The 26,630-nt window shown below is 36.1% G+C and overlaps 1 protein-coding gene across 5 annotated transcripts in view; it reads left to right on the forward strand.

The window, feature by feature from the left end:
• Positions 1-1,494: 1,494 nt before the first annotated feature.
• Positions 1,495-26,630, forward strand: part of RALGPS1 (Ral GEF with PH domain and SH3 binding motif 1) — a gene marked incomplete at both ends in the record, with an annotated part of 108,004 nt that continues 82,868 nt past the window's right edge. For 4 of the 5 annotated variants that reach the window (XM_082008915.1, XM_082008916.1, XM_082008917.1 and 1 more), the window contains 7 exons: positions 1,504-1,560; positions 4,667-4,774; positions 8,320-8,370; positions 13,284-13,367; positions 13,868-13,957; positions 15,583-15,675; positions 17,773-17,899. In XM_082008915.1, the coding sequence (XP_081865041.1) occupies positions 1,504-1,560; positions 4,667-4,774; positions 8,320-8,370; positions 13,284-13,367; positions 13,868-13,957; positions 15,583-15,675; positions 17,773-17,899 (610 nt within the window). Of the gene's footprint in view, positions 1,561-4,666; positions 4,775-8,319; positions 8,371-13,283; positions 13,368-13,867; positions 13,958-15,582; positions 15,676-17,772; positions 17,900-26,630 lie in introns of all 5 variants that reach the window. The other variant, XM_082008919.1, reaches the window with a different exon arrangement.

Here is a 26,630-nt window from a genome sequence, read left to right on the forward strand (position 1 = left end):
TCGGTGACAATTTTTTAAGTGACATGGAAAAGCCTTCTGAGCAATTTTTTGAATTGGCCAGCCTTACGGTCAAATTTTTCTTTGCTGTGTAGATTTGAAAACAAAATTGCTTAGGATTCCCTTCACTTCCTTTTACATAAAATTTTGACCAAAAGGAATGTTTTTGTGCCTGGAAGTATTTGTTGTCATTGGGTAAGTGATTTTGTTTAAAAATACATGTGTAATTCTTCTATGAGTAATCTTGGTATCTGAATTAAGTCTATAATCATGTCAGTTGTTCTCATTTTAGTTGTGCCTATTTATGTACAATTTTTATTTTTTCTGAATGAGATGCAATTTAATTAGATTTGTGGAATTATATATCCACCTATGTCCATATGGTGCATATTCTTTAGTGTATAATAATTAACATATATCGAGATAAATATTTATAAATACTTAATACTTAAGTTTGTTGAATACGCATGAATATGGTGTCTTGTAATTATTTGTGCTTTATTTCAAGATCGATGGTTTTCTTAGATATGCGTATTAACTGTTGTGATCAATGACTGTTATTTCAGAAGTGCAAATTTTTTTTAAATTTTATTTTTAGTTTTCATTAAACACTTTGTAAATCTGGGACAGATTATTTGATCCAAGTGGGTAGAGGCAGCTTCTTTGTGGTACCACATACTCAGATTTTTTACGGTTCAGTCTCTTGGTTTCTGGAGGAAGCTTAAGGTATATTACATATGTGAAGTCCTAAACCAGTTTTGAACTGCATCTGTCTGCTTAACCCAGTTTGGAAAAACTCTCATTTCAGACAGTGCTGTTGCTGGATTAGCCAAGATTTTTGAGATTCATCCTTCCAACTAAGAAGGATGATGTTGGCTGGTTCTCTTCTCTGGAAAACTTCAGTTATTTGGGGCCTGACATAAAATGCTTTCAGGCTCACCTGATTGTATAGATATTAGTGGAGGCCTAAGCAGCTGCAAATAGGAGTTGCGCGTTGGAAAGAGACAATGGGACTTGAATTAGTCTCATAACCGGTGATTTAAGTGATGAGCAGGGAAAAGTGAGGAAGCACCATTTTTTCAGTCAGTTAATAGCTAGGATTTCTTACTTTAATATACGTTATCGTAACCCGCAGTTTCTGGATGAATACTGCATAGCATGGACTTCATATAAAATGTAATTCAACATAAATGACAAATAATACACTTCCCCTCCTCCCCCCGCCTTTCTTGAGTCGATTGGAATTGGGGATAAGGCTTTAGTGATACTCAGTTGTACTCCTTCACACTTGGTAGCTGAAAGAGAAAAGAGAATCTATCTTCTAAGATCACCTTGTTTCTGAAGTTCTTTTCTCTGAGAAAGAACAATGAAATCTCTTGTATTGTTGTTTTTTCTTTTTAAATTTATTTATTTGCACAAAAACATTTGCTTTGCAGGAATTCTGTTTTCATAATGCTGTCTCAGCAGTGCTGGATGAGCTGAAACTTCCTGTGTCTTGAGGAGAGCATGTATAAAAGGAATGACCTCATGGCCAATGTTATGGTCACCTCCGCCACTCCAGAGGTACAGTTCCTTGTTTTTTGTTAGCTCCTGTATCAAAATGGAAATTTTAGCTTGTTTCAACTTTTGCAGAAGCCCTTTCCACTACCAGTCATGTCAGTCCTTCTTACAAATGGTGTAGTATTTGACAACAGAGTAATTTTAGAACACTACATGGTTTTGAGTGTTCACAGCCTACTTTTGTATTGTTGCTCAAAATGATGGTTACTCATTTAGGTTATTTCTAAATAGCATTTTTGACCTGTAACTCCATAACTTAGAGCAGCTGTTTATTATTAACGAGTTAAGAGCAATGTAACATACCATCTAAATGGAGCCAGTCATAATCCAGTTGAATTTTTTTGGAATTTACTAGTCTATTAGTAAGAAAGTGCTCTATAAGATTTCTGTTAATTTTAACCCTTTGGAGACCAGGCAGCTCTGTCATGCTGTTTTGAAAAACTGCCTTGTTCTGTTTTGAGCTGCTGTGCACAGCTAACAGCCTGTGTTTGTAGGTCCAGTACAGCCAACTGAGGACTGTTTGGGAATTAGTTAACTTACTGAGTTTTTCTGGGTTTTTTTGCATTCATGTAATATTATGACAAAATATTATAAATCAGCTACAGTAAAGCTTGACCAGTAAAGCACACGTTTTAAATGTATGATTGAAGGTACTTTTTGCTTTTTAAAAAGGTAACATTTTGATGAAATCCTCCCCTGGGTGAAAAATTCCACTTCTTCATGTCTTGAGACAGCTGAAGATCTGTGTGAAGCAAGTTTTTTCCGTTGTAGTGGTGCTTTTTGCACATATAACTTGATCCTATCAAAGTAGTTGTCCTGATTTTCATGAAACAAATCATCTGTGAGCTGATCTTTAAAAATCTTATAACAAAAAAAAAAGTAATATAGCTGTGCCATGCAGAAGATCATTTTCTCAAACATAGCATAAATACCCTCAGCCTAACAAAAATAAGTTTTTCATTCTCTCAGGATGAGGGACATTTTGAACTGGGTATGCAAACACACAATTTTGAAATTCCTCTTCAAAATAATTAAAGAAGACTTTCACATACCATTTTCTCAGAACAGAAATACCTGTCATAGATCAGAGAATAAGAAGTCTCCAGGATCAAACCAAAGATTCTTCTAATCCATTATTCTGCCTCTGATATTGGCCAACAGCAAATGCCTGAAGAAGAGCGTAAGACCAGTGCAAGCACAGGAAACATCCCTCTGGTACCATCGTGGCCACAGATGTTTGCAAAACAGGGACTTCCTAAGGAGAAGGTCCTGTTAGCTATCTCGCAATGTATTTGTCTTCCATAAATTTACCTAGTCCCCTGTTGGAATCTGTGTAATCTTTTACTTTATACAGAATCCCGTAACAAGCTGGTTTTCAGCTTAACTGGATGCTGTGTGAAGACCTGTATCCTTTCATTCATTTAAAACCCATCTCTGATTTTAACTGATAGCCCCTTTCCCTGGTATTAGATGAGGCAAAGAGAGAACGTTCCCATCTTTCCTCTTGCTCACTTGGTTGATTATTGTACTTCCTCCCCACAACCCACTGCCTCTCTTCCAGGTTGAAGATGTCTAGCATAGCCAGTCTTCCTTTGTAAAGAAGCCATTCCATATCTGTGATCATCCTTGTTGTCTTGTTCTGAAACTTTTCCAGTTCATTGATATACCTTCTAAGATGGAGTCTAATACTGCATATGTATTCCAAGTTTGGGTGCACCATGGATTTATAAAGGAGCGTATTTATACTTTGTTATGTATTTTTATCTTTTCCTTTTCCAGACTTACCAAATCTTGTGAAATCCCTTCTCAGTTTTCCATTGCCAGGTTTTGGTTTTTTACCACATTGAAAAATAAAATGAAGATCCATAGTTGTCAACAAATTGTCACCTTATTGCTCAGTCTTTTCCAGGTTGCTGAACATATAATAATCATCACTTATCCATGCACAATTCTCTGCTGATTCACATATTCTCAGTGCTTGTAACTACTGTCTTGTAACTACTTATTTGTCATTGCAAGCATAGTCTCTATGATAGGGCTGCATAGTTTCCTTAATGTCTTTGGAGTGAGGAACCCTGTCAAAAATCTTTTGGAAGTCCAGCAAGACTGTGTTAATCATGTTCCTTTACCCACATGTCTGTAGATACTGAGGCAGTGCTTCTACTTGTAGATAGTAACTTGGCAATTTCCTGATACAGCATACTTATCTGTGTTTCTACTAATTCCCCTTTATTCTCTTCTTGGGTTTGCCCAGGACAAATGTCAGGCTTCCTAATTGGTAGTTCCCCAGATACTTTGCAGAGGTGGGGAGTGTGTGGAATCAGCATCTCATTTACCACCTTCTAGTTCTTTGCTGCTAAGTCAGTTTTAGGTGAGAATTACATGTCACAGTTAGTTAAGATGCCAAAACATCTTGTTTTGACAAGTGTTCTTCTATCAAACAAATAACCTCAGTGAGGTAAGGGCTTAAGATTTTACATGCATATATTTTTATTCAGAATGTCATTTTAAGATAAGAGATAGAAAAAATAATGCTGTTAATCACATTATTCCTGAAGAAAGGAAAATAAGCCTGCATCCGAGCCCAAGGACAGAAACTTCAAAAGGAAGGCAAGGCACTAATTTTTTAAGCAAGACACAGTATTATTCCACAGTACCTTGGAGCTAACATTGGGTTAAATTTCAGGATGTGTCAGTTTTTCCTTTTTTATTTTGTTATGTTATGGATAGAGCAATGTGATTTGGATCTGCCCACTCTTTACCTTTCATATCTGATTGAAAAATTTCCATTGAATAAGAATCTTCAAAATCCCGACACATTTCCTGTTGTGGGACAGCTCTTTTATCTAGTCTATAATTTAAAAAATTTCTTTCTAGAGCTGGAAATTTCATAGAGCTAAAATTGTATGTCACTATAGCTTTTGTAGAAGCAAGTTAGTTGGAAACATTCCTGAACAGTGCTAAATTAAATTTTATAATTCAGTGTCTGAAGCTTTTTGAAGTTCATACATTTTCTTATAATTTCTTAATGTTTTTGCACATACTTATTTCCTGAATTTGACGTGAAATTCATCATTCTGCAGATAAGCCTACTGTTTTTTCTTTGTAGGGTAGTAGCAGCTCAGATTCTCTGGAAGGGCGAAGTTCAGATTATGCCAATAAAAGCTACGATGCAGTTGTATTTGATGTGTTGAAAGTAACTCCTGAGGAGTTTGCTGTAAGTAGAAATGTTATTTTTGCATTTAAGCGTGCATACTATTCAGGGCTTGCAGGACATTAAATAATACGTAAAACTTTTTTCTTAAAATATTTTAAATGAACTTCCAATGTTCTTGAAAACAAATTTCTGATTATATAAACTTTAACAAAATAAACATGTCTTGGGATTTCATCATTCAGTACTGACGTGACACAGCATATTTGTTTTTCTGTGTAAAGCCATTGGAAATTTTCTAGTGTTTTAGAAGACCCTAGCATAGGTTTCAAGATGTTAGCTATCCACAGTTGGATTAATTTTTTTATATTGAAGCCACATATACTCATCTTCTCTGCTAAAACATCAGTTTCTCAGAAAAATCAGTTTCTTAAAAGCAGGAAAGAAGCTTGTAGAGAGGAAGCAATTTGCATTCCTTAATAACAGATTTTCAGTACTAAAAAGAAAGCAGAACTGCAGTTTTGGCAGAAGTTCAATCCAGTTCTTGTGCTTGGTCCCTTGTTTTTAATTTATATCTTTATGTGCTGGGGAACATGAAGGAGTGAGGTTGAAAGCTATTGAACCTAGTTCAATGTTTTCATTAATATTCTGGGCATCAAAATTATGTTTTCCTCATTTGGTGTAAGACCGTTCAATACCCATTCACAAAAAAAGTCCTAGAGGTATGCCTACATTGTTCCTTTAAGTTTGTAACTTTGGAACAAATTCTGATTAGTCTTTTTTAACACTAATACAGAGTATACAAATGAGAGCTGTTAGGTGAAAATATAAAAATACTTGGTTGGCAAATCTGCATCAGCTCAGTTAAAAAATGGCCTTGATGCTTTTGCTTTTATTCATCCAAGTTCAGATGATCCATGGCCAAGGACTACCTTCAGAAATGAACAGGGCCACAATTTAGACAGGCCTGTAAAATCACACAAAAATAGAGATGTCTAATTCATCAGAGGAGACTGAATATTAAGTCCAAAGAGAGCCCAGAACATAGTGTGTAGTCTGCACCAGCAGAAAGGAATTTGTGGTGATCTCAGAACTGATAAACGATAAAAACTGAAACATAAAATGATCAAGTCAAGGTAAGGTTGCTTGTAACTTACAACTCATCAGTTTTCTCTTATGTTCATAATTCCTACTGCTGTTGGTTTGAGACGGAAGTTGTGGATGAGGGTCTTGATTTAATGGTGCACTTTAAAAACGCACACATATGCACACGCACACACACCCTTATGTCATTGTAACATATCTTTCAACTCTGAAGTCCAAACTTCCATAAGTTGCTTTTCTCTTTCCAGTTCCACCCGTAGCCATGAACCAACCAACCAAATGAACAAAACACCCACCAATCCCCAAAGAAACAAAAAATTGAAATGCGTATCTGTAGGACTGACAGTGAGGCTTGTAAAAGAACATATGTAAACCCTAGTGGTAGGGCTGTTTGGAGTTGGTTGGTTTGTTGGTGTTGATTTTAATATGGTCACACAAACTTTTAACACCAAGGCTTTCTTAGCTAGAGTAGCTATTCTCCTTGTGCCACATTAAAACCTTTTCACTGGTTTACCCTGATCCTCTTTTTTTAACAGCTCAAGTAATGTTTACTGCTTCTGTTCTGTCCAGAGAAGCAGGTAATTTCTTTTTCTGGTAAATAATAGCAACTAGTAAATTTTACATACCATTCCTCGTTACTGAAGACTGTAGTTGAAACAGTTCACTTGGGGAGAATGAAAAAGCCACAGGTTTGTGTTTACTGTAGTCAGTACAATTTGGTTACTGGACATTAGGGCAGAGATCTATAGAAGATGGGATTGCTGTATTGAATATAAATGTTTGGAGAAGGGGAATGGAGCCAAGTTAAGGTCACTTCCAAACGTAGTGTGTTGTATTCCTTTATAAAATTCAGAAGCAGCAGAGGAGAACTTACCTGGTGGTAATCACATGTAGAAGGAAAAGACCAGCAGCTTGACAATACTGCTGAATTTTATTTTAACCTTTTTGGTGATTTTTATTGAACCTGTGTATTGTTGAAACAGTTACTAATTCTTGCTGAAAAGTTCTTTATTAATGTCACTTAATATGGCTTATAGCCAGCTTTTGGGAGGCTCTGCTGTGCATCTTATTACAAGATGGTCAAGAAGTTGCAAAAAGTCATTTGTGACTCTAGTTTTTCTAGGAGCAGGATGAGATCTTAGTGAACATTTGAGTTTGTAAATACCCAAACATTATGCAGAAGTATAAATAGCAAAATTGAGTGCTGCTAAGTGTTCAACTAGGGCTTTGTGGCAAAATCTTTAAATTAGCATAGTATAAAAGCAAGAGAGAGTCAGAGAGTGTAAATTAACCATTTATGGAAGGAAATTTTTTTTCATGTCTGTCAAATTTTATGGGTATCTAACTTTTCTAAGCTCATGTCTGAGGAATCATACTGATAGTAGAAACCTTATTAAAATTATATTAAAATAGATAGGACAAGGAGTAATGGTTTTAAACTAACAGAGGGCAGATTTCGACTAGGTATAAGGAAGAATTTTTTCCCAGTGAGGGTGGTAAAACACTGGAACAGGTTGCCCAGAGAGGTGGTAGACACCCCATCGCTGGAAACATTCAAGGTCAGGTTGGACAGGGTTCTGTGCAACCTGATCCGGTTGAAGGTGTCCCTGCTCACTGCAGGGGGGTTGGACTAGATGACCTTTGAAAGTCCCTTACAACCCAAACGATTCTATGATTCTTAATCGGTGTAATCAAGTGAGCACTTTGAGAGAGAGGATTAGCAAGTTTTTGCTATTTTGGGTTTAGCATAACAAAATGGCCATCAGAAGAAGAAAGTGTCAAAAGAATGCTTTTACACATTAAATCATGTAAGTTACAAAGTTCAAAGCTCTGTAGGTTTATACACTCACAGTATAATTGAAGTACCTATTGGTTAAGCATAATTGACGTAACTTAGAAATATATAATGTCATCCGATCACTGAAGCAATTCAAGTACCTTATCACTCAGATACTAAAAGTGTTCTACAAATGCTTTTTTTCAAAATCATTGTCTTTGAAACCGTGTTACAATGTCTTAGCAGGGCATAGTCATCAGTGACTGAAAATCTGTCTATGACCCCTTTAAAGCATATTCCAATCATAACTAATTAACACATCATAATGCTTTACTGTATTTCAACCTAGTGAATATAAAATATATGCTGCTTTCTGTGTAAAAGGTAAGTAATTCTTCCTGCTGTTTCTGTTACGCCAATAAAAGGCCCAAACATTAAGACTCTCAAACACAGGTTTTTCCTCTTAGACTGCTGCAAGTACTGAAAACCTTCACTTAGGTACAGCTGGCAAAATGTAAGAGAATATCATGACATGTTACCACTCAGGATGGTAGAGTTTCTGCTTGTGGTGTGCCAAACTGGATAGGGGAAGCCCAATTCAGGACTGGTCACTTCTGGTCTATGGAGAAAATGTGACTCTGTGGTTTGTAGTTACTAAAGGGCAGATGTAAATACATGATTGTTAGCTCTTCATATTACATTTTTTCAAATTTTATCTTTATTGCAGAGCCAGATTACATTAATGGATATGCCAGTATTTAAAGCTATACAGCCTGAGGTAGGTTTTCTTAAACTATCTGTTTACGTCTTTGGAATTCAGTGCCTGAGGAAATGTAACCATTTAAATAATGCTTTTTTGTTCAGAAATACTCAGCTTCTTGCACTGCACTAATATTTTTCTAGGCTTATTCCTTGTTAGCACTGTGAATCTGTAACCCAGCCCGATTTACTTTGATTTGTCATCTATTACCGAAAGAGATGACTCTGCTTTTCTGGAAGCCTTCCTGTCCTGCTTTGTATTGAGTGTTTCTTCAGGGTAGATTTATCAGATGTTAAAATTATCTACTCTTTCTTCTACTCCTATTTTTCAGTTCACATCTGATTTCAGAGTTTGACTTATGCCTTTAATCATAACCTGTGTTTTAGGCTGCACCTGCCACTTGGTAAACTTTTTATTTGGTACTATCATGTTTAAGATTCAATTTTGAGGGAATAAATCATCCCAAACCCTTAAAAGTCAATGTATTAGTGTCCTTTAATTTTTTTAACCTTTTAAGAAAGAAACTTGAGGCCTGTTGAGAAAAAGCAATCAAACTTAACATAGACATTTGAAAATCAGAACTAAGAACTTCAAAAATAAAGAATGAAGGTAGTTATTAGAACATGTTAAATTTGTGTAAAAGTGATATGTTATCTCGGTATTTTGAGGGTTTATTTTCTGCAAAAGGTCCAAGAACTGTGTGCTTCCAGCTTCAAGTTCTTTAATATAAGAACGTCTCCTTAGATCCATTATGGTTTATTGTCTTCATGTGCCTAGGTGGAATATCATGAATACATGAAGGGGAAGACCTCCTGTAATACTATCAAAAGTGAATTTTTGATAACATCAGAAAGGGCAGTCCAGTTTAGAAGGTTCTTAGTATAAGATAAATCCATCTAATTTGGTCACTAACAAAACAACTCATTGTATATTACAGTGGTTCAGAGAGATTATCATCCTTCTATTTTGAGAAAGTATAGGAAGGAAAATAAAAATTAATCTATCTGGTGTCTGGCCTTCCTGTCAGATAAATGAATTTTGTTTCAAGAACACCAAGACAGTTTTGTGGCTGAAAACTCTTTCATGCATCTGAAATTTTATGTGTTCTCCACGCAGTCGGGAGTCTTTACTGTGGGGGGGAAAAAAAAAGACAAATGAACAATGCAATAAGAAACCAGCAATACCTGTAGAAAAATCCATTAACCCAAAAATATCAGTATTTACAAATAGATATATAGATACTTTTTCAAGAGAAAATTTTGCTAAGAAAAAACATCAGTTAGATGGCGGTTTCACCAAAATGGAGATTTAACCAAAAGCAGAGGTAATGTGATACTCTGAAGAGATGAATGAATACAAAATAGAGTAGAGTAGATGTTCATATTTAAAGTGAATTTCATTTGCTTTAATTGCTATGAAACATTTGTGCCATAGAATTTTGTAGTAGAACAAAATACTGATTTGCCATTCTTTTCCTTTGTCATTCCTTCATTTCGCCTTTTGGAAATAAAATTTCCTGAAGTGCTACTCTGATTGGCAGATATATGTAACTTAGTGAGAAATGATCAGAAAAAACCCTAACAGTATTTTCAGCGTCTGCTAGAATACAGGTCTGTGTATAAGTAGCACTTCCCATAAACTATTAGTTTTTAATTGTATTTTCTGACTTTCATCTTATTGGAATTACCAATACATAATTTAATTGTTTGTTTGCCAAAAATAAACAACTGTTTCTGTCCTGAAATTCTGCCATCTGTAGGACTAGGTTTCAAAGCAAGATACAGTCTGTGTCTTTGTCATCTACCTGTCTCTTGTTATTAGGTAAGTTATTAGACCAAGAAGGTTAAAATTATCTGGTCGGATCAAATATCAATGTATACTCTGTCTGCATTTGTTTGAGGCCTGGTATCCTTTTAAATTAAGTTGGTGTATTCGTTCTTCTGTGTCCATAAGCTTGGATACGCTTTGATAAACTACTCCTTTTGAGACCTGCAGGGTTTCACCTAGGTGACTGGCTCTTGCATTGTTGATGGGCAAATGGTTGTCTGCCTGCCGTTTTACACCAGAACTCTACCTTGTCAGAGTCTTGCTTTGGTGTCCTTGGAGGAAGGAAAGGACCAATATTCTGACTGAAACCTGTGCTTCATGATGTACTCATTTTATTACGTCACTGGGTATGATGAAGGCAGAGCTATGGTCCCTACTTTTCCTTTCATTCTTGCTGGTGCAATGTGGTCGTGATTGCCCTGCAAAATCAGCTTTTGTACGCAGGAAGTGGTGGTAAATACACTGGTATGTGAATAAGAGTGAATACTTCCAGTTTCTTGTGCTGGAGAGGGGGCGTGAAGAAAGCATGGAGAGGTTGAAATGGTTTGCTGGATGTTTCATAGCTAAGTTCCAGGGCAGAACTGTGTGCAGAGAGGGTTTCCTTAGTCAGCAACCATTGGACTAGCTGCCTTAGTGAGTTATCTATTGCTGAATTTTGTGTTTGGCGGAATAGCGTTGTATTTTCTTTGGGTTTTAGTCTTTAGCATAAGCTTATACGTGGATGGTAAGACATAAGATTTTAGAGTTCTGGTTGCCAAGCCTTATCTTAAACACGCAAACGTCCTTTAAACCTAGCATTTGCTGAGGCTTTTTTCTTCTTTTCAGTTGATCCATTACTGAAAAACATATCTGCATGTTATTTTGCAAGAGTTCAGTAAGAAGATGTCTGATTAACAATTCTTTGTTCTTCAGCAGGAGTAACTATGCTTACATTCTAGATTTCTATGTAACTTCATTTAGTCTTTTTGTCAAAGTCCTGGAAACTGCAATCTCCACAAATTTCAGCATTTTCTTGCACACTTGAAAGTTTCTTGTGACTGTGTGCACTGAGGAAATTGCCTGCATCCTTCCATACAAAAAGATGAAGTGTAATACTAGAACACAGTACGCTTTAGCCGTATAAAAAAATTCAGCAGGGGCACGTGGGACCACTTACTCTTATCAACCTTCCTATTCAGTCCAAATTTTAAACCTAGGCAAATGATTTTACCATGCGCAGGATTTTCCATTGTTGCTCACTAGGCCTCTGGCAACTGCTTAATATCCTTAGGTTACTGACCTCTTCCTTTTCTGATAAATGTAAATTTTGCTGTCACTAGTAGAGTGACTGAGATTTTTCCACATAAACATGTAATTTCCAGACTCTTAAGACAAGACGTGCACCAATCATGTGGAGAATCTGTGTCTTGACACATGCAAATTGGCATTTTTATTTGCAGAAGGCTTAAATGCTGGAAGATTGGGATACAAAATGCGTTTGGAACTGGAAATGCTTTTCCTGGTGCTCACACAGGAACATGCAGACCTCTACATCTCGAGAGCATTCAGTTTATCAGAATGTACAAAATGCTTTTCAGAGGCAGAATTCTCTTTTGCTGACTCTGCCTTTTCATGTGAAGGCATCTAAAGTTGATAGCATATATTTGGGAAGTTGAGCAACATTTTGATTGAAACTGAAATTTGTGGTTCTAAAAACATGAGTGATTTAGAACTGGTGTTACGGAGAAGTCATTCCCAATATGTATGTATCTACCACTTGTTAGATCTGAATATAGACTGTATAGATATGTGATAACTTTGAATCTGTAATTAAAATCAGGCTGTCTAAATATATTTGGAACTACTTGAAATAACTATTGGAAAATGGACACTTTCTGGCTAAATAAAATTTGTAATTGTACTTTCAAATTTCTTTTGATGCATAATTTAATACAGTTTATGTAGAAAATAATTAATCTGCTTTTTAGCTCTTTTTTACTTTATACTTCCCACATAGGAATTTCTACTATTTATTTTGCAGCTTAGGTGAAAGATTTTTTTTTGCCATAGAACACTGGTATTTTATTATGCATTGAAATGGATGAGTTGTGGTAACGGGTATACTACAGAATTTGTCATTTTTTTCTTATTATTTCGAACTGGGTTGACTTTGAAGTAATCCCTGTAATGAAAGAGCACTCAAAAATTCTTTTCATTTACTATGACTGAACTATGCAGCCTACTGGCAACGTTTTGCTTTATTAGCACCAAAATACTAATCTCAGTGTTTAAGTACATGCTACACTCAGCCAAGTCTGGCTAAACTCTTGTGGCTTAAAAAACAGCCAAAAGAAAAAATCAAACCCCAAAAGAAAACAAAGACTTCAAACCCCAACCTTCTGAGCGGAAGACCTTCCCATTTAACACTGTTGCTGTCCAGCCTTTTCAAATGATAGATTCTCTCAGTCTGAGTATCATGTACGGAGATTTCAGGGTTTTTTTAAGTTAGTTTGTAACTACTGTAAACAATAACATTACCGTTCCAAAATTGTGTTCTTCAAATGCTTTAGCTCTCACATTTTAATAAAAAATAATTAAAGAATGAATATGCCAAACTGTGGTGTATTCATGGAAGTTTTACTAACTGTAATAATGAGGATGACATTCAGGAATAAGAGCTAGGTTACCACCTCTAGTTGCACAACTGAATTTTGTGGTCTTTAAGTGCTTCTAATATTGCTTATTGATATGTTTAGCTTCAGTTCTGAACCAGGTGAGATTATATAAGCCTGTCTTGCTCATACTAGGGAATCCTGGACTGAAATAATCAATGCAGAATGCAACTTGAGACATCAATTGTGGCTAATTGCTTGGTCTCTCTGTACCTGAATATTAATAATGATGTCTGTTTTTTTCCTAGTATCGGGAGAATATATGAATCACATCATTCATGTACATCAGGAAAACACAGAAGTGTTTGGTTAGCCTAGCTGTCATCGAATAGGTTTCTTGGATTGGTTTTAGTAGTTATCCAATAGATGCTTCTATCATGTATCAGTTTTTACACTTTTAAATGTTTTTAAACATTACTGATTTTTAAGGCAATTCTTAATTGTGTTTCCTAGGAACTAGCCAGCTGTGGATGGAATAAGAAAGAAAAACATATCCTCGCTCCAAATATTGTTGCCTTTACTAGGAGGTTTAACCAGGTAAATGATTTGATTACTGGGATGAACAAGTACTGTTTGATAGTTGTCTTTGAGTATAAAGTTAAATAGAACTACTCCTATGAATTAAAACTTAATCACATTTTTCTAAATTATTAAGATTTTAAAATGGCAGTTCCTGTTTTCAATTGCTTTGTCCACATTTTTGGTTTGTTCCTCTAGACCATTGGTTCCTGATCATTAGTTCCTATTAATTTTTGCTGATGTGTCATGGTATAACATTAGCAACTCTTTCCTTCTTTTTCTGTGTTTCACATGCTCATTCAGTTATCTTAGTGATGCCTCACTTGTCTACCTAATTCATCTATCGAGTGGTAATGCTTTTGGGTAACTGCAGCTGTACAGATGAGAATTCATGGCATCAGAACTCTTATCTTCCTTTACCCTGTTTTCTCCCTGGAGCATCATGAAAGTTTACCAATACTTCATATAAGAAAGTCCTTTTTTGTAAATAAATTCAGTTGTATGTGTTTACTTTATAGGTCAGTTTTTGGGTTGTACGAGAAATACTAACAGCACAGACCTTAAAAATAAGAGCAGAAATATTGAGCCATTTTGTGAAAATAGCTAAAGTAAGTGCAAATTTCTTGTACTATCATTCAAAATCTTACTTCCTTTTTGTTTGTTTCTGCACTACTTCTATGAACCATTATTGGATTGCAGAGGGTAATGTTCACTTTTAGCATATCCACTATGTTGTACCACGTGAATAAGGTATGACATCTATTGTTTTTACTTGGTTAAATGAAACTACTCAGTTCAGTGTGACTCGTCTTGCACCTTCGCCTAACGAATTTAAATGTAGTTTGTCCTGTTGGTGGCCAGCTATGTGTTGTCAACACTGAACATGGTTGTAAACTCTTCTGTTTTTTGTCCTCCCCTATTCAAACTTATCTTTTATGAGAAAAAATTTCTTGCTTCTAAAAACAGCTATTGTGAGACTTACTCTCTTATTCTGTATTCCTACTTTTAACATGTAGTTGCTGGTATAAAGTACAACCATTAAAGCTCAGTTATTTTAATCAATTTGAGTACTGCATTTTACAAATAATTCTTTACTTTAAAAAAAAGTATTTGTTTTAAAAAATACATTTCTGCTTCATGACCTGTGGTCATTCTGTTTGTATGACCCTGTGTGACACTTAGTAATGTTAGTAAGAAGACAGCCCTTGGATCAAAGCCCTGAGTGCTAATCTTGTACATGCAAAATTGCTTGTTTGTGTAGGTAATTAGAATAACATTTTCGATGGAATACAAAATAATTTTTTTGGTACTGTGAATATTTCCAGTCAGTTTACTTAGCAGTTTTGTGCTTATGCAGAAGAGAATGTGTCTGAATATGTTCCTGCCACAAATGAATAGTCCAAGTATTAGGAGAATGGTCAACTTAGAGGTGCTAGGTTGTTCTTAGAAATGAGTTTGTTTTCTTTTCCCCCCGCAAAAAGGAAAACACTGTCTTCTCTTTTTTTTTTTTTTCTTTTTCCTTTCCTCTTTTCCTTCAGTAAAATCCAGATCTTCCTTAAATGCTCTGGAGCAATGAGTAAATTGATCATTCAAGGATGAACCCAGCCTCTTTTTAAGATTTACAAGGAAGCTACATGACAGTAGTTCTCACTTTTCTATCTTTCTGGAACTGTCTTGTAGGAAACTTTATGAGACAGGTTTATTCCTAAGTATTACGTCTTTTGAGATCAATATGTTCTGAGTAATTGCCAATACAGGATAAATTTAAAGTGCGTTGAAGTGAGGAAAATTTGTCCTGTAAAATGGATTACAAAATTAAAAGGTATATTAATTCTGAAACAGTCATCAGCATCTTTGGTTGATGTTTTTGGTTTGATTAAATGTTTCATTTCCAAAATACAGTCATTTTCAAGAACAATGCGTCAAATAATTTTTTTTCCTTTTTTCTGTTCCTGAAGGAACAGCCTTAGAAAATAACAAATTCAAACAAAACACAGTTTGTATTCTCATAACTGAAATGCCTATTGTTTTGAGGGGTATATTTGGAAAATTTTCAACTTTTAAAGTGGTCTTAAGAATTTTGCATATTGACAGTGTTGGATAATGTTGTCTGCAATCATTGATGAAAACTTTGTATTTTATTATTGAAAAAATTCACATTAATGCAATTTTGAGATTAATTAATTCTGTTTCCCGTTTCGATGTGCTAAAAGTTATTATTCCCTTTTTTCAGAAGCTTCTAGAACTCAATAACCTTCATTCTCTTATGTCTGTGGTGTCAGCACTGCAAAGTGCGCCTATCTTCAGACTGACCAAAACCTGGGCTGTAAGTTATTCCTTGATCGTTGTCTTTTCTGTCTCATTTGAATTCAGAGGTTTTCTGAACTCTTCTGAACTGTCAAATTGCATGCTTGATAAGAAGATTCTTCATATTCTTGTTTTTGTGATACCATCAGAGCAGAAGTAGTGATCTGTTACATGTTTTGTGAAAGCAGAGATTAAATGGCGTATTTTTAAACAGTCATTTTTCCTGTGAGAGTTTCCTGTTTTCCTGTCTGTTCTAGAAGCCATTGATTATATGCTCAAGACTACTTTAGTTGATAAATAATCTTAGAAGACCCTTGTATAGAGTGCGTATCAGTATCCCATTATCCAAATCATTGTGTGTGTCATTAATACGTTGCCTAAAAGGAAAGGAAGAAAAAAGACCTATTACAAATATAGAAACATTAAGTGGTTATTGTACAATGCATTTCAGTTTTCATTTATTTTAGAAATTAAAAGCATTGATAATTCAATTTTCAGAAATTCAGTCTCTTGAAAGCGGGATTTCTCATTTAAATTTACTGTAAGTTTTGCTATTTAAGTGGAATACACAATTATAATGTAGTGCTGCTGTATGTAATCTTTAAATATACAAAGGCTTAGGTAATTCTCATTAAGTTAGTATTCCACCCAATGTGGATCACTTTAAGTGTTCAGAACTGATAAATAAAGATGGCTATAATTAACTCTTTTACCCAAGTTTATTATCTCTTTAAAATGCCTGTAACTTTTTTTATGGTTTGACTGCTCAGACTTAGGCTATAGTCTAATAAAAATGTAAGTGGCTCCTGTTTTGAGCAGCTTCATGAAGTTCGAACTTAAATAGGGCAGTCGCTCATGTGTGAAACGGAGTGTGTGAATAGTTCGTTGCAGGACTTGGACCTAAAGAGGTATAAGACTCTTGGTAGGCACTGTAGTTCAAAAATACAGTGCAGTGCAGAGTTAGGGCCTCAAGGAATTCTCAATGCTGTTTAGAAAGAAAACAGCAAAATGATTCTGAAATCTTTTCACTCTTGCACCTTTTATGTTACTTTTTATTAACAGCTGTTATTTAACTATGATGTGGTTAGCACTGTTCCAGAGTTGCAAAGGGCCTCAGGGCTTTCATTTACTATGCTGTTTTAATGATGACTCCTGTAAAGCCCATCCTGTTCTGAGCAAGACTGAAGCAAGCAGTTAGCTTATGCATATCCATTGCAGTATTTTTTATAACAATGGGCAGACTCACAGTTCTCTCAAAACAGAACAGCTAGGCTTATGAGCTCTGTAGTACAAGAACTGGAATTTTACAGAGGAAGAGGTGTATTAAGAAATCTGCTATGGAATAGTTGCCTATTGTCAGAATCAAGAAAGTCCAAGCCGGGATACAGTGGCATAATTCTCCACTCATTCTGACTCAGCTGGCTTTCAAAATAATTTTTAAAATATTGCTGGTGTGTCTAAAAACAGCTGAAATAGGGAATGTGTTTTTATAGCTGCAGTTGCATATTTTGTATTTACTTTCCAATCTTCTGTCACTTTAGGATCTTTTGCATTGCTAAATATTTTTCTGATTGTCTGTATTAAGTCCAGTAATAGAAAACAGAGATTTAAGTATCATGATGATTTACTTTCCTTATACTTTTTTCCAAAAAGTTTTTTCATGCTTTTAATAAGACACTGTTGAAATAGCACAATTTGCATTTATTTAGAGCATTTTCCATTGATATTTCTACTTTCAAATTCAAAAGGATTTTTGGCAATTCTGATAAACTATGTGAATGTTGGTGACTGTACAGTAACGTATACTTTTCCTGTAAAACTTTAATATTGCTGAGGTTATTTAAAACTCTGAGGTAGTGGTATGTGGATCCTTGATAAACTATTCAGAAATAATAATTGTATTTGTTCATAGCTTAAGACTTATAGTGAATTGCTTTTTTTTCTTTACAGGTAGCATGTTTTCAAACATTGTGCTGGTTTGGGTGATGATGATGAATTTAATCTTAACTTGACTATGCTTGCCTTTACTGTGGCTGATTCAACAAATTATTATTTGTTGTCGTCTTTGTGCGGATTAGCCTTTTAAAATTTTATGTTCTTTTTTTTCCCTGTATAGCTTTTGAGTCGCAAAGACAAGACCACCTTTGAGAAGTTAGACTATTTGCTGTCTAAGGAAGATAATTATAAAAGAACACGAGAGTACATCAGAAGCTTAAAAATGGTTCCTACTATTCCATATTTAGGTGAGTGTGACCAATTACCTTATTTATCTGTAGCTCGTTTTGACTGACAAGCACTAATGTAGCATGTTGTGCACCTGAAGAACACTACATATAGAAGGTATGGTTCACTTCATATTTAGAAAAATTAGGTCTGGTGGAGATTTTTAAGCTATACACTGTCTAGGATCTCAAACTTATAGAAGTTTTGTGCATTACTGACATCTGAAACTACAAGTATGTCTTTATTCACTGTCCTTTTGATGTCTTCAGAATTTACAAGAGCATGGGGTTTCAGAAGTGCCTCCAGGTACAGCATGATTTAAGACCTTGTTCCTGTAGCTTACATTTTTGCTGGACTGTGTTTTCAGTCTCTAAACTGTAGGTATTAGTTTATGTCAGTTTCTTGTAAATACTCTGAAAAGAGGTACAAACTGAATAGTCAATTGAGTTGATTAACTTGTCTTTTCAGTATTCCCTTGTATTACTGATGTAGACACACTATATCATTATTTCCCCAACAGCTCTTCAACTCACAATTCCCGCTCATTACTGAACTGTGCTAGCATTCCTGAGGAACACTGCACAAACCAGGTTCCTGTTAAACAAGGCCATTCAGATACTGGAATGTCTTTCTAGTGATGGGTTTTTAAAAGAAAAGAGTTAATCTAAGAAGTATTTAAGTTTGGAATTTCCATCACAGATATTCAGCACAAGTCACTAGTGTTTGACAAAGTTACAAGCAACAGAATACACCATAAAGAGATGTCTTAAGCATTTTAAAGTATTGGTATAACCACAAACTCCACTTCTAATGCAACTTTTTTCCTCATCTAACATCGTTCTGCCTTGTGCTTCAGCCACATGAACTCCACAAAATCAAATGTGAAACACACCTTTACCTAAGATACTAGGAATGGCTGTTATTCCTGACATAGGAATTCCAGTTAATGATCTACAGTTACAGCCACACATATGAGAAGAAAATTGTAAGTATTCTAGGAGTGATACATAACAGTTCTTAGAGAACCATGTTGTATTCCAGAAAGCTTCTCATCGTTGTGATAATTCTCACTTAGCATGAGCAAACCAGACGTATTCATAGAATTTCAAAAATATATATGAGTAAAACTCTTGACTTTTTGCATAGGCTTTTTAGCACCATGAGCTTATTTGTAGTCTTAAAGTATTCAGGGACTACAAAAAAAACCCGTTTATGTGGATGTGTAAGCACTCAAAATAATCAGTAGCTTAATGCAATAGGTTTTTTAGAATCTTCATCCCTTTGGCTTTTTTTGCTGCTTATTCTGTTGATTTAGTGCATATACTTCAGCAGAAATCCATGATACCTCGTACTGTGTTTATTTTAAATGGTTTGGAGATAGGGTTTTTTTGGGTGTTCTTTTGTTCACCTACTGTCCCCATTCCCCAAGCAAGGGGTAGAGATCCATAAAGGAAAGACCCTTTCCAAATTGTCATTTGCAGACCTGCTTTCATTCTTCACCAGGAGACTGTTAGAGAAGAAAACAGATGCACCAAGCCTTGTTGTCAAATATATTGTCATGGAAAACCTAATTTAGAAGCTGAAAAGGCAGTTAATTAGTTTAGGATGTAAAGGATATGAACAGTTGCTGGGACTATTTTACTTACTGTGTGTGTATTTATGAAGTGGAAGACTAAAATTTTCATGCATTTTTGTACTATTTGTATACAACTGTCCTGCCAGTTAGTCTATTAAGCTGTTTTCATCCTTCTTTGAAGGAATGGTTTGATCCTGGTCAAGATTAAAATCATAAAATGCTATATGTTTTCTCCTAATCTTCTCTTAAAGGTGGTTTGCACAGGTCCAAAAAGGCTATGTCTACATGATATACCAGAGCTTACCGCCATTCATTTCAAGCATATTCAAAATTGTCATCTGGACGGACTTCTCATATCATGCAACCTCTTTGCATTAAGCCTTTCTGCGTGACAGCTGTTTTGTTAGTGCTTACTACTAAGATGGTTGCTTTTGTATTGGTTTTGTGTTTATGCTGCTTTTTGTCTGTTTCTGTTTTGGCTGAAGAATAGAAGTCTTGGTAGCCTTAAAGATCACTGAAAGTAGAATTTTGTTTCTTCCTTGTGGGACTTTCTTGTTAGATGTGCATGAAATATACCTTATTCTTTATCTGCATCTGTAGTGAACTGTAATTATCTGTGATGCATAGGTCTGGAGAGCATTTCTAGATGGAAGTTTAAGGGGAAACAAGGTCCTGTTTTTTCTGATGATCCTTAATGATTTTTTGTAAGGATAGGGACTGTATGTTCTGCATGGATGAGATACATGCCTGATAAGAATTGTCCCAGGTACCCCCCTATATTCTTGTACTCCAGCATCAACTGTAGTGCTGCTATAGCATTCTAATAGTTTCTTAATGTAACTCATTTTCTGTTTATGTTGTGCAATTGAGGTACATTGGCAAGCCCTGTAAGGTTCTAACTCTTGGATCCCTGAGGATTCCTGGACCCAGATTAGGTGCTGCTGTGGCCTAGAGGGAAGATTTTATAAAACTTCAATGGTAGCTGAGCTAGGTCTTAAGCCCCAGAGTTTATTACACAACATGAACGTGCAGTAGGAGAACTTTAAACAATTTTCATGCAGAAAGTTGGAATAATTGCTTAAAATTTGTACTTAGTTTACAAGAAGTATATAAGAATTAAAAAAAAAAAGTATTTGTTTTATAAAGTAGAAATAATAGGGTCTATTTAAGTTGCTTTCTTTTAATCTCAGAAACAATTTTTGGTGATATTAGCAAGTATGAGATGTGTGAAGACTATATGCTGGATTCTAGAGAAAAAGTTTTTGAAAACTTTGGTGTATGGCCACAACAAAACCAGAAGTCTGAACAGGAGACCATATCTTCACAGGCATATAGGTATTTAACAGTCTTCAGAAAGTATCAGAGAGTAAGACACATGATGTATTTCTGAGGACCTGCCTGAATGTTGCTTTTACTCATACTTTTTCTTCTCTACTGTCCTAAAGCATTAGATTATCTACTACATTAAGAAGGTGTGCAAATCATTTAAAAGTAAGACTTTCAGCAAAGACAAAAAATGATGTTCTGTCATTGGTAATAATGTGCAGATTTTGAAAAATCTGTCCAATTTGCATTACCAAACAGAACTTGTAGAAAAATAAAAAACAGGAAAGGGTTTTCATGAACACTGTTTTTGTACACATCTTTTATTCTCTGACGGAAACGAGTATTTCTCTCAGATGCTAAATAAATATATGTGTAGCTTAAATTGAAGATGTATTAAAAGAGACCTATGGTTAAAACGCTGTCCATACTCTCCTTTTTCTTTTGTGACATATTTGACAAACTGGTTTTTTGTCTGTATTTCACCTGGGAATATTCTTGCATGTAGGTTGTCATTGGTGAGTGTGGTCCAAGTGGTTTTGAGACTTTCTGCATTCTCTGGCCTGCTTAGTCTCCACAGGGAGCACCAGACCTCTCCTGTCAGAGTGAGCCATTTGTGACTAAGGTTTATCAGTGGGAAAACTGAGGTTTTGTTTCTGTTAAATCCTTCACTTTGCTACTAAGATGGTAAACAAAGTACTCTAAAAGTAGAAAAATCTTTTCAGAGTTTTTCTTTTATCACAGAAGGTCTGATTCAGATTCAATTTGAATTCAGAAAAAAAATCAGGGGGGAAAAAAAATCAGAATTCAGAAAAGATTAAAAAAAGCAGATGGCCTCAAGAAGTTTTTAGTTTATTTTGTGAAGAAACTACATTATATATTCATACAATGAAATATTTTCTGGCTTTATTAGTAATTTATGATGATGCTAAGCTGGAGCTAAAAAGGATAAATGTTTTTAAATCACTGAACCTGGGTAACTAGAGCTCAAGAATTCTGCATAGGCTTCCTGGGCCAGAATTTCTGTCTTTATATTGTTGACCCTCAGTGCCTCAATGGACTTCTCTTCAATGGAGTCATGCACTCTCTCTTTAAACACATGTAAACTGCTTGCATCCTCAGCACCCAGCTGGGAAAGATTTCCTCAGCTCTGTCCAGTATCACATGCCAGTGCTTGATTTGAACATGGCATTTTCTGCCTTCACTAGATAAACCCTACCTTGTTCTTTGTGCAATTTCTTGAGGCTACATCTGACATTGTGGACTTCAGTCATTATCTCTGTTGTCCTAACACTAAATCTTCAGTTACCTCTCTTCCAAAAGGAAGAGTTCTCAGATTACTTGGCTCATGGCTTAGATAGGTGTACTCTTCACTGGGTAAAAAACTAGCTGGATGGCCGAGCCCAGAGAGTTTTTGTGAACAGAGTTAAGTCCAGTTGGCGGCTGGTCACAAGGGGTGTTCCCCAGGGCTCAGTTTTGGGGCCAGTCTTCTTTAATATCTTTATCAATGATGTGGATGAGGGAATTGAGTGCTCTCTCAGTAAGTTTGCAGATGACACCAAATTGCGTGGGAGTGTTGATCTGCTCAAGGATAAGAAGGCTCTGCAGAGGGATCCGGACAGGCTGGATCGATGGGCCAAGGTCAATTGTATGAGGTATTAACAAGGCCACATGCCGGGTCCTTGCACTTCGGTATCAACAACCCCATGCAATGCTGTTTCCCTGTGCCTGGGGAAAAGTGGCTGGAGAGCTGCCCAGCGGAAAAGGTCCTGGGGGGGTGCTGGTCGACAGCCGGCTGAACATGAGCCAGCATTGTGGCCAGGTGGCCAAGATGACCAACAGCGTCTTGGCCTGTATGAGAAACAGTGTGGCCAGCAGCAGTAGGGCAGTGATTGTGCCCCCGTACTCGGCACTGGTGAAGCCACACCTTGAATACTGTGTTCAGTTTTGGGTCCCTCGCTACAAGAAGGACATTGAGTTGCTGGAGTGTCCAGAGAAGGGCAATGAACATGATGAGGGGTCTGGAGAACAAGTCTTATGAGGAGTGCCTGAGGGAACTGGGATTGTTTAGTGTGGAGGAGGCTGAGGGGAGACGTTATCGCTCTCTACAACTACCTGAAAGCGGGTTGTAGTGTGGTGGGTGTTGGTCTCTTTTCCCATGTAACTAGCAATAGGACAAGAGAAAATGGCCTCAAGTTGCACCATGAGAGGTTTAGACTGGGTATTAGGAAAAATTTCTTTACTGAGTTGTCAAGCATTGGAACAGGCTGCCCAGGGAAGTGGTGGAGTCACCATCACTGGAGGTGTTCAAAAAACGTGTGGATGTGGCACTTCGGGACATGGTTTGGTGGGCATGGTGGTGTTGGGTTGCAGGTTGGACTTGATGATCTTAAAGGTCTTTTCCAACCTTAATGATTCTATGATTCTACTTGATCATGCCTTGTACAGATGCCACTTGGCATCCTTGAGAACCTTCTGTGTCGACATTTCAGTTCTGTGTCTCTTTTTTTTTAGGGGAAGAGTGTGCACATGGACTGCATACAAAATTCAAGATAAAAGTGCATGTTAGATTTAGACGGTGACTTCAGAAAGTTTTTTGAGTTCTGCTTAATTCCTAACATTCTGTTAGCTCAAAGTTTAGTAGCAATCAAAAAAGCAAGTTGTTTTCAGGAACTGTTTATTGTAGTCCCAAGATCTTGCTGTTGTTGGCAATTATTTGCTCTTTTTGTTTTATATGGAAAATCAGGACTTCTTTTTTCCCTGTATGTATCGCTGTCTCTAGATTTTTCATCTTCTGTCTTACTGTCCTAGCAGTCTGTCTCATAAATCCTTCTCCAGTTCTTCTCAGACAGCCCTTCTCTTTTCTCCCCTCAATTAGTTAGTATCATCAGCAGATATTTTTCCATTGTTTACTCCCTTTTTCAGGTCACTTATGAATATGTTGAACAGCATGAGTCTCAGCACAAATTCCTATGGATAACAGTCAGCACTTATGTAAATATTTCTTATTAAATAAATTTGACAGCCATACCTAAAAAAATGTGTTGAAAAATTGGTATGAGTTATTGAAACTTCTTTGAAAATAATTTCAGGTTTGAAGGAATGCTGAGCTTAGCAAAAGAGAATATTCAAATGGAACTTGTTTCAGTGAATAAGTATCTTCTCAGGGGAGACAATATTAGGTATGTAAAATCTTCTTTCATCTGTCCGCTTAATAGAACAAGTAGACTAATAGATCTATGTTAGGAGTAAATAGTGAACACTGAGAGTGATGAAGCCTCTGAAGATTTGCAGAGTTCATGGGGCTCCTGTTTCATGCTGTAAAGACTATTGTCTCTCACTGCAAGACAGTTAGTTAGTTATGGGATATCAGTTCTCATTCCATCTGGGGCAGTCTAAGATTATGTCTGAGATGCGCTGGAGAATGTGCTTGTGAGTAAACAACTGCTTAAGCTGACCACATACCCTGGATTATAGAATTGGCTCACAGCCTTGTGTAAGAAACGCTTTAGTAGTATCCAGTTATTGGAATATCACTCCAAGTTTTAATTAAATTTAAAATTAAAATATTTCTGAAATGAACAAAAATGTTACAAGCCTAATAAAAGACGTAGGTAATGGAAGTGAAGGGAAAAAATCTGCATGTTACTGAGTTACAGGATTGAATCTGAAATTCTTGATAGTGTCTAGCCCAACCTTTTTTAGACTTCCTAGCCTCCTGCATGTGTTGTACCTCAGGTTTCGTACATGACAGAGGGCCTCTTCCTGGTGATTGCAGAGACTAAGCAGTGTTGCTGCTTTCCCCGATTCCTAAGAGATGCAGTTGAACCTTTGTGTAACCAGATCAATACAGGAGACAACAACTGGTGTGTTTACAACCTCAAGCTATAACACGAGAGATTAATATATTCCTTACTATGTTTAAAACTGCTATGTTAAAACATCCAACAAGTTGTTTTCTTTTCAGACAGATCTTCCAAGTTTAAAAAAAAGAAATAGAAGAGAGAGAGAAAGGAAAAAAATAATGAGATTGGCAATGCTGTGGTCTGGACTGTTACAAGCATTTAGCCACAGTGTGATCCAAGAAAAAATAGCAGTCAGATTGTTTTGAAAATTAATGGGTGCAGTGATTAGCTACAGCTTTTTGCAGTCTTCACTGTAGGTGATCTTAGGTTGTATCTGTATGTTACAGAAAAGACAGATGGGTATGTTCTCTTAAAATGTGCACATTTCACTGAGTTGTGATGTTTTGTTTTGTTGTTTTTTTCCTTGGAATGTAACAGTGGGGATAATGCTGACAACTTTGATAATAGAACAGTTTCAGGGAAGAACTCTTATGATATATGTGTATAAGAGAATAGCAAGTTGTCTGCTGAAGTAACTTAAATCTTGTGAGATAGCCTTTTGTCTAAATGCTATAGATGGAGCCCCACTATTTAGTTCCTGATACACAGGTAATGTATTAGTTAACAGCATTTTCTTTACTGCTCTGAAAAAGGTAGAGGTATTTCAAAAAGTCAAAAGAGCAACCTAAGTTTTTAGGAGGTTTGTAGTTGCAGGACTATTTATACAGTACTTCTTGAAATGAAGGAGAATTGAAGCTGTTAGAACTTTTCTCCATTGTGCTGCAGTTCCCTCCTTGTGCATAAACTTGCCTGATATGCTTTTGCATATGATGGGAAAATGTTTTGTATGTGGTTTTTACAGTGTAGTGTTGTCAGAGATGTACTTCTGGGAAGTGATGAAACAAGAATGCTACTGAAAAAATTGTAAATAATTAGAGAAACGGGGAAAAAACTAAGACCTTTCACAGTTTATAGTAGTGAAATGGTAGATCTAGTGCAAACTGAGTTCAGTAGTGTGAATTTGAAAAAAAAATAGGTATAGTGAAATTTTGCAGATCTGTGATTCTGCCAGTGTACTTGCCAATAACTTTCTTCACTGTATAAGTTCCAAATTCCATATGTTTAATTGTTTTTGATGTGTCAGCCTCTGGGTTTGTTTAAGATTATTTTATGCAATTTTATGCAAAAAAAGCTACATTAAACATTGGGATGTGGGGGCTTTGTGTGGGGTTTTTGTTTGGTTTTTTGTTTGTTTTTTTTTGTAGAGAGCTGATCTGTCAAAGCCTTAGCTAAATTATGAAATAATGATATGGTCCTTATTGTTGTCCTACTTTGATGGTCCGCACTGAGCTAAGCAGAGTTCCAGTTGGTAAATGCCTTTCTTGAATAGAATCTGTGTAGTAACATAAACAGCTTTTTCCAATGCCTTTAATTTCAGTAAATGTGTACGCTTAAAACGTTGCCCTACAACACTTCTGTGAAGTATATTATTATGATGTAAATATGACTTTTTAGATATGATAGGAAATGAATTGTTAGGTACAATTGGATGTATATTCTTGTCCATTTGGATCTTTTCTGCATCCTTTCCTCTCCCTCCTTCCCACCCCCAGTTGGTATGAATATGTCAGGTATCCTCAGTTCTTCTTTGTCAGCCAGCTGAGCCACAGTTCTTGTTGTGAACATCACTCTTGGCCAATGATAGAACAGCACAATATGCACAATGGATGCCTGAGGTTCTCTGTATCCCTCCGCTAAGCCAAGCATGGAGTAGCACTTGGAACAGTATCTTGAAGTTGCTATCTTCATAAAGCTTCTGATGGTCCTTTTCATGCAACCTGTGAGTGCAGGGAGGTAATGTTCATAGTGGGCATGTTTTAAGAGTGGGCAAATGCTCCAGAGTAGTAGCATGAAGTTCTTCCAAACTAATATAAATATGGCTAATGCATCGTTTGTTTTTCTGCACCTGTATCTTAGTCCATGGGTTATGTGTGTGCTCTACCTGGA

The sequence above is a fragment of the Phaethon aethereus genome (assembly GCF_964289735.1).
Source record: "Phaethon aethereus genome assembly, chromosome: 20".
Classification (NCBI taxonomy): domain Eukaryota; kingdom Metazoa; phylum Chordata; class Aves; order Phaethontiformes; family Phaethontidae; genus Phaethon; species Phaethon aethereus.